General features: G+C 47.1%; 1 protein-coding gene across 1 annotated transcript in view; it reads left to right on the top strand.

Annotated features, from left to right (window-relative positions):
* The first annotated feature begins 8465 nt into the window (after nt 1–8465).
* The window catches only part of KLHDC10 (kelch domain containing 10), a 59400-nt gene continuing 59178 nt past the window's right edge, over nt 8466–8687 (top strand). The window contains exon 1 of the mRNA XM_008051355.2: nt 8466–8685. Within this exon, the coding sequence (XP_008049546.1) occupies nt 8526–8685 (160 nt within the window). The 5' untranslated portion in view covers nt 8466–8525. The remainder of the gene's footprint in view (nt 8686–8687) is intronic.

Below are 8687 nucleotides of genomic sequence, written 5' to 3'. Positions count from 1 at the left end.
ACACACACACACACACACACACACACACACACACACACACAAAACTTCACTGAAGCTAAAACAGCCTCTCACAACCCTGGCTGGTACACTGATGCCGATGGGTTCCTAGAGCACTTACTTACTGGGGGAAGCCTATACTAGAGGCCTACCCTCCAAAAGAGAGGGCCCCCCCCCAACCGTAAGCATGGGTGGTGCATGGCAAATTCCTGGTAAGTGCTAGTTTCTTTCCAGCATCTCAGCATAGGTGGTGGAGGGACAGACGCCTCACTCCGTCCTCTTTCAGGAATGAAGAGCTGGTCTCCCCAACCGCTGGGGGTGATAGAGGAAGCACGTGGCTGTCAGTTCCTTTGAGAGTTACTTGACAGGAGGGAACCATTTCTCCTGGAGTCGACGCCCCCTCCCAGGGCCTCCTGCATCCTCTAGCCCAACTTGGGACAGTGCTGAAGATGTCTCCCTCTGCCGCCCAAGCTGGTCCGGAACTCCTGCGCTCAAGCAACCCTCCCACCCTGGCCTCCCAAAGTCCTGAGATCACAGGCATGAGCCGCTGCGCTTGGCCCGTCTAGCTTTAGAGTCCAGTCTCTTCCCTAGCTCCGTCCTGCTTCCTTCCAGTCCTTTCCATGGTGTTGCGCCTAAAAACCTCCCTCAGGGTCTGCTTACCCATTTTGTTTGTCCCAGGGAAGAGGACAGCTGGGATGATAGCGCCAGCTGTCGCCTGGTCTCTGTTGTGTGTGGTTTTTAATGTGAGAACATCCACCAATTAAGCTGATGAGCTTTATATGCTCTCCGGGACCTTGCCTCCTAGGAATGCCACATGCATACTGTATTTGCTAGCATAATTTCATGAGGTAGAAAAATGTGCCAAAAACAAAATTTGTATCTTTACTTGACATTTAATTTAGATAAGACGTGGCATTTAATAGGTTTTTTTTTTTTTTGAGTTGGAGTCTCACTCTGTCACCCAGGCTGGAGTGCAAGTGGCCGTCCCGGCCACTGCAGCCTCGACCTGCTGGGCTCTGGTGATCCTTCCGCCTCAGCCTTCCAAGTAGCTGGAACTACAGGCGTGCACTACCACGCCCAGCTAGTTTTTGATTTATTGTAGAGATGAGGTCTCACCGAGTTGCCCAGTCGGGTCTCGAACCCGCGGGCTCAAGCAATTTACTCACCTCAGCCTCTCAAGGTGCAGGATTACAGGCTGGAGCCACCGAGCTCGGCTATTTAATAGGTTTTTAAGTGGGCACACATTTATCAAATACTTTCATTTCTTTCTTTCTTTGTTTTTTTTTTTTTGAGTCGGAGTCACACTCTGTCGTCCAGGCTGGAGCGCAGTGGCACACTCACGGCCACCACAGCCTTGACCTGCTGGGCTCAGGTGATCCCTTCGCCTCAGCCTTCCAAGCAGCTGAAACTGTAGGCACGCGCTACCACGCCCAGCTAATTTTTTGATTTATTGTGGAAATGAGGTCTCGCCAAGTTCCCCAGGCTGCTCCTGAACCTGTGATCTCAGGCAATAGCCTCACCTTGGCCTCCCAAAGTGCTGGAATTACAGGCTTGAGCCACCGCACCTAGCCAACACTTTCATTTCTTATAAGCTCCTTGTTATTGATGCAGAGCTCACATAACATGAAATTCACTCTTTAAACTGTACGTCAGTTGCTTTTTAGTATATTCACAGATATATGCACCTATCACCGTTGTCGAATTCCTAGAACATTTTTTTTTTTTGAGTTGGAGTCTCACTCTGTTGCCCAGACTGGAGTGCAGTGGCCGCTCCCGGCCACCGCAGCCTCAACCTGCTGGGCTCCGGCGATCCTTCCGCCTCAGCCTTCCAAGTAGCTGAAACTACAGGCGTGCGCTACCATGCCTGGCTAATTTTTAATTTATTGTAGAGATGAGGTCTCACCAAGTTGCCCAGGCGGGTCTCGAACCCGCGGGCTCAGGCAATCCACTCACCTCAGCCTCCCAAAGGCGTAGGATTACAGGCTGAGCCACCGAGCCCGGCTTATATTTAACATTTTGAGGAATTGTCAAAATGTTTTTCAAAACGGCAGCAACATATGAGGTCCAATTTCTCCACATCCTCATCAACACTTATTATTGTCTGTTTTTTTAAATTTTATCTCTTCCAGTGAGTATGAAGTGGTATCTCACTGTAGTTTTGCTTTGCATTTCCCCAATGACTAATAATATTGAATACTTTTTCATATACTTATTGACCATTTGTGTATCTTCTTTGAAGAAATAGTTCTTTATGTCTTTTGACCGCTTTTTAAGTGGATTGTCTTTTTGTTGTTTAGACAGTTTTGTTTTGTTTTTTTTAGTTGGAGTCTCACACTGTCACCCAGGCTGGAGTGCAGTGGCACACTCACAGCCTCTGCAGCCTCGACCTGGTGGGCTCAAGCCATCCTTCTGCCTCAGCCCTCCAAATAGCTGGAACTACAGGCATGCATCACCATGCCCGGCTAATTTTTAAAATTTATGTATTGTAGAGCTGAGGCTCGCCAAATCCAAATTGCCCAGGCTAGTCTCCAACCTCTGGACTCAGGCAATCCTCTCATCTTGGCCTTCCAAAGTGCTGGGATTATAGGCTTGAGCCACTGAGCCTGGCCCATACGTTTTGATATACTTTTGTCAGATATAATTTGCAAATATTTTCTCCCATTCTGTGGGTTGTCTTTTTTTTGAGTTGGAGTCTCACTGTCAACCAAGCTGCCTCAGCCTTCCAAGTAGTTGGAACTACAGGCAAGTGCCACCACGCCCAGCTAATTTTTTGATTTATTGTAGAGATGAGTCTCACCAAGTTGCCCAGGCTGATCTCAAACTCTTAGGCTCAGGCAATCCTCTTGCTCGGCCTCCCAAAAGGTTGGGATTACAGGCTTGAGCCACCACTCCCGGCTTTTCATCCCTCTATATAGACTCTTTGCACAGTACATTTGGATTCAGGGGGCACTCAGGGCACATGTGTGTGTGAATAATTATAATTATGCCCAAACACTAGTTCATTCCATAGTAGGATGAAACCTAGAAAGTAGACATCAAGCCTATGGTTTTAAAACATTCTCAGAGGCCATGCGTGGTGGCTCACACCTGTCATTCCAGCACTTTGGGAGACTGAGGCATAAGGATTGCTTGAACCCAGCAGTTCAAGACCAGTCCAGGCAATATAGTGAGACTTTGTCTTTATAAAAAAAAAAAAAAATTAGCCGGGAGCAGTGGCATGTGCCTGTAGTTCCAGCTACTCGGAAGCTGAAGTGGAAGGATCACTTGAGCCCAGGAGGTCGAAGCTGTGGTGGCCGTGATCATGCTGCTGTACTCAAGCCTCTGTCTCAAAATAATAATAATAATAATAGTAATAATAATAAATAACACCTTTTCAGTTGTTGGAGTATGCTACGATTCTGTCCTTTTCTGTTTCTCCAAATCCTCCTCAATCAATCTGCGGTGTTCTGGTTTACCCGAAACATTCTATGGGAAATGCCTGAGTATCCCCAGGGTGGCAAGGCTCCATGAAGGGCACTGAGAACCCTGCACCTGGGGACATTCTGCCTGACCCCTTTTGCTGCCACTCTGTAGCAGCAGAGCATGAGTGGTGTGGGGGTGGTCCCGGCTCGTGGGTTGTACACGATCCTACCTGTTTTGCCTGCTTTGGAGTGTCTGCAGACATCTTCAGGGCACTGGACTCTGTTCTTCTCACTGTTCTTTTCTCCTTTCTTGAGGTTCCCTTTTATTCAACCAGTCTGCGTTGAGCAACCCTGTGAAGGCTCAGGTACTGGGTTGGGAAATGTGGAGAGTGGCATGGTCCCTGCTTCAAAGCAGTTTATCATGGAGTGGTACAGAGGTAGGGAAGATGGCTGGAGGGGCACGGTGGGCATCATTAGTGACAGAGAGGGCCGAGGAATGCTTGCTGATGGAGTTAAGACAAACCCCAAATAGCTATACCACAGAGTGGATTACGGTACACATAGGAATGGGGAGTACCAGGGCTGGGAGAAAGTATCTGGACCAGTCTCAGCTTCCTCTGTTGCATTCAGCCTTAGCACCCAGGATGGCATTATTCACTTAACAATTTAGCAAATATTTATTGACCACCTACCATAGGCCAGGTACTGCCCTAGGTGCTAGGGATAAAGCAAGGAACTTATATTCTAAAGAGTGAGACAGTTGGCCAGGCTTGGTGGCTAAGCCTGCAATCCCAGCACTTTGGGGACCAAGGCAAGATTACCTGAGCCTGCCGGGTTGGAGACCAGCCTGGGCAACTTAGCGAGACCTCATCTCTACAATAAATTAAAAATTAGCCAGGAGTGGTAGCGCATGCCTGTAGTTTCAGCTACTTGGAAGGCTGAGGCGGAAGGATCGCCTGAGCCCAGCAGTTCAAGACCAGTCTAGGCTTCAGCCTTCCAAGTAGTTGGAACTACAGACGCGCGTCACCACACCTGGTTGATTTTTTGATTTATTGTAGAGATGAGGTCTCGTCAAATTGCCTAGACTGATCTCGAAGCCCTGGGCTCAGGCAAATCCTCTTGTCTCCGCCTCCCAAAGTGCTGGAATTACAGGCGTGAGCCACTGGGCCCGACTCACTTTCTGAATAATATTATTTTATGCTTAAAAATTTTCCATTGTGATGAACCCAATGTATCTATTTTTCCTTTTGTTGCTCATGCTTTTGGTGTGACATCTAAAAGTCCATTGCCAAATCCAGGGTTATGAAGATTCATGTCTATGTTTTCTTTTAATAGTTTTAGGGCTTTAGCTCTTATGCATAGATCATTGATCCATATTGAGCAAATTTTGCATATGGTGTGATGTAGGAGACCAACTTGATTCTTTTCTTGTGGAAATTCAGTTGTCCCAGCACTACTTGTTAAATAAATCCCCCATTCCCCTAATTTTTTTGAAATAAAAGACTGTTCATGTGCTGAAGACAACTCCAACTTTGCTTTTATTTATTTGGAGTCTTTGAATTTAACACCTTTTGCTTGATTTTTGCTGTTTGTTTTCTTTTTTTTTTTTTTTGAGGTGGGGTCTCACTCTGTTGCCCAGGCTGGAGTACAATGGCACAATCATGGTTCAGTGTAGCCTCAACCTCCTGGGTTCAACCTGATCCTTCTGGGTGACAGAGTGAGTTCAACTTCAAAAAAAAAAAAAATCGAGTAATGTTCATTCCACCTTTTAATTTTGTTCATCCTGTTTTAAAGGGGGAAAAAAGGCCTGTCCTCAATGTTGAGAAGTTACTTTTAAAAAATTTTTTATTTTTTAGCAGGATTTATTGAGAGGACAGAAAAGCTCCCATAGTGGGAGGGGACCCAAAGGGGTTGCCCAACAAGTTATTTTTATCAAAATTTACTTATAGGCATACATTATTTATAAGCTCCTTATGCTTATCATATTCATACAAGTATGAAATCAGAATAAACGTGTAAATTAAATAACCTACAAAAAATTTATAAAAATTTTATTAAAAATTTATAAAAATTAGCCAGGTGTGGTGCTTACATGTAGTCCCAACTTCTCGGGAGGCTGAGGCAGACGGATCACTGGAGCCCAAGAGGTGGAGGCTACAGTGAGCCAGGATTGTTCCACTGCCCTCCAGCCTGGGAGATAGAGTGGGACACTGACTCAAAAAAAAAAAAAAAGTGTCTAGTTGTAGCCCAGAACTTCCTGTTAGATTGTCAAAGGAAGGAAACACTCAAATGACTCATCCACAAAATTTTTTAAATGACTGACCATTAATCAGTTTTGTGTTTTTTCAAACATTCAGTTTTTACTGGACATGAAACATCAGTTTGTTTTTGGACTGCCCACTGGGATGTCATGTGGGGTTCACTTGGTGACAGCACATACTATTGCTATTAGCCCGCAACTGCTCAAGTAGTACATTGCTACATCACATGATGTCATTTTCAAGATGCCAAGTGAAAAACTAAGCTTATTCAATAACTTGAAAAACCAAAGTTTGCCTGGCGCCATGGCTCACGCCTGTCATCCCAGCACTTTGGGAGGTGGAGGTGAGAGGATTGCCTGAGCCCACGTGTTCAAGACCAGCCTGGGCAACTTGGTGAGACCTTGTCTCTACAAAAAAATTTTTAAAAATCAGTCAGGCATAGTGATGTGTGCCTGTGGTTCCAGCTACTTGGAAGACTGAGGCAGAAGGATCAAGGCTGCAGTGGCCATGAACGTGCCACTGCACTACAGCCTGGGCGACAGAGGGAGATTCCAACTCAAAAAAAAAAAGAAAAGAAAAGAAAAGAAAAAAAAGAAAAACCAAAGTTGAGTTCTATTTCAATCTTTGAGTTAAAAACACTGCCACAAGAACACGGTCTTTACAATGGATGATTATGAAGGCACATGACTTCCTGCTAGAACAGCATTTCAAAATCTAAACAGTGGCTCTACCCTTCAGTTACGTGACTCTCAAACACACGGGATGTGACCTGATGGACCTTCAGTGTGGCAGGGGAGGCTATTTGGGAGCAGAGGTCCTTTCCCTGGGGCTGCTGCTTTGGGCACCTTCATGCTCCAGTATACTCATCCAATTTATTGTAGCTGGGGTGGGTGATCTTTAAAAACATAACTCTGATCATGTCATCTCTCTATTTTTTAGGTTTTTGAGTCGGGGTCTCGCTCTGTCGCCCAGGCTGGGGTGCAATAGCACAATCACGCTCGCCACAGCCTCAAACTCCTGGGCTCAAGCAGTCCTCCAGCCTTGGTCCCCCAAAGTTCTGGGATTACTGGCTTGAGCCACCGTGCCCAGCCCACCTCTCTGTTAAAAGCCTTCAATGGCTCCTTACTCCTTTAGGATGCAATCTAAGCTCCTTGATGGTCTTTACCTTTTCAATGTCATCTCAAGCAGAATTGTTTAACTCCATAATTAATTATGGAGCCATAATGTCTCACTTATTTTGTGACACCCCGCAGTGGCTGCTACTTAGGGGATAGGCCTCTTAATTCATTAGGGTTGCCAAACAATGACATTCTGTCATTCCTCCTTTATTTCTTGGAATACTCCTCTAAAGAGATCATTTCCCTCCTCTACTATTTGGTTACTCAATGGTACTGTTGTTTTAGAAAAGTTAACATTTATTAACTTTGGTTTTCATAGTTTAGAGTCATGGAATTTTTTTTCAAGTCTAGGATATTTTCATAAGCTGTGTGTTATAGTGCTTAGTGCTCAAAACACCTCTGTCTACAGGGACTGGAAGTAGGAAGATAAAGAGGCAGGGCCAGTCGTGACCTAAAATTTGCACACTAGGGCCAAAGGGAAGATTTGCCTCTAGCTCCAGCTGGCAGAACACTGTACTGCGCCCAGACACAGATGTCAGGTGTGCGCTCTGTTTTCTCTGCAATAGGTAAGGTTCTCCTAAAAGAAAGGAAAAAATCCATCAGTTATAAGGACCTTGAAAAGTTTTGTTTTCCCTTGAGGAATTTAATATGCTTTTTCTGTATCATTAGGAAACATCAGTGAACAGTGTTTTCCCACTTTGCATTGCTCTCAGTAAGTTCAGAGCCAGAATTTGTTTAATTTTAGAATACTAGGAATTTCTGACCTGCAAATCGATATTTTCTTCGATCTTAATCTTTTGTGCCTGTTCTCTTTTATTTAATTTTACATTTCCGTTTGATTATATATATCCCAAGCAGAATTAAAATTTTCCACGAGCAGCAAGGATTGAACAAAAGCATTTACGTAGCCGTCAGCCATCCACGAGAGTACCTTTTTCTTGCCCCTCTACATACCGCTGGGTATTATTTGAAAAACTGTTACTAATGTAATAAGCCAGAAATGGCTTTTCATGGGAGTTCTGATTTGTATTTCTAAGGTTACCGGTGAGATGAAACATCTTCCCGTGTTTGTTGACCAGGTTTAAAACTGCTTGGAACCTGGCTTTTGCAGATGGGAGCGCAGCCAATCCAGAGGAAAGACAAATACGACCCAAAGAAAAATGCCTTTACACTTAAGCTTTGACTCCGCCCCTGGGTCCCTCACCAATCACCCCACCTCCAGTAAGCCCTTTGTGTGTGTCAACCGTCAGGAAAAGGGGTCTCCGCCTGCAAAGCCGACAGAACACGGTATAGTGTCCCCAGATACGTGTGCTTCGTTCACGGCCTGAGTCTGATCGCAAGGCTTGCAGAAAGGAGCTCGGGAATCCGAACAGCGTCTTTCTGCAGGCGTGGTCTCGCTCACTCGGCCTTCGGTTGGCCCGCCTGGTCCCGCCGGAGCCGCGGCGCCGCGGGCTCGCCCGGCGCGGTGGATGCGAGCGACGAGTGGCTGCTTCTGCCTTCCTCCCCCACTTTTCTTGAGCCATAGCTATGGTTACCACGTCTCTTTTCCCCGCCTCCCTCCACCCGCCAAGAAGACGCCTGCCCATTGGCTGCCGCTCACCAAGACGGCCTGTGACTGGCCGCCGGCAGGGCCGGGCGCTGCCCCTCCCCCTGTCTCCCGGGTCCCCGGAGGAGCCCAGTAAGGAGGCTCCGGTGGTGCCGCCGGGTCGGGGGCTGCCGGGACCGGGCTGCGGCGATCCTCACGGGTCATGTCGGCCGCCCAGGGCTGGGACCGGAACCGCCGGAGGGGAGGAGGCGCCGCCGGCGGGGGCGGCGGAGGTAGCGGGGCCGGCGGGGGCGGCGGGGGCGGCGGGGGTCGGGGCGCTGGCCAGCTCAACCGCTTCGTGCAGCTCTCCGGGCGGCCGCACCTG

The sequence above is a fragment of the Carlito syrichta genome, unplaced genomic scaffold, assembly GCF_000164805.1.
Source record: "Carlito syrichta isolate Samal-C Ts95f unplaced genomic scaffold, Tarsius_syrichta-2.0.1 Scaffold170032, whole genome shotgun sequence".
Classification (NCBI taxonomy): Eukaryota; Metazoa; Chordata; class Mammalia; order Primates; family Tarsiidae; genus Carlito; species Carlito syrichta.
Note: the sequence above shows the minus strand (reverse complement) of the source record. Positions and strands in the feature narration are given on the sequence as shown.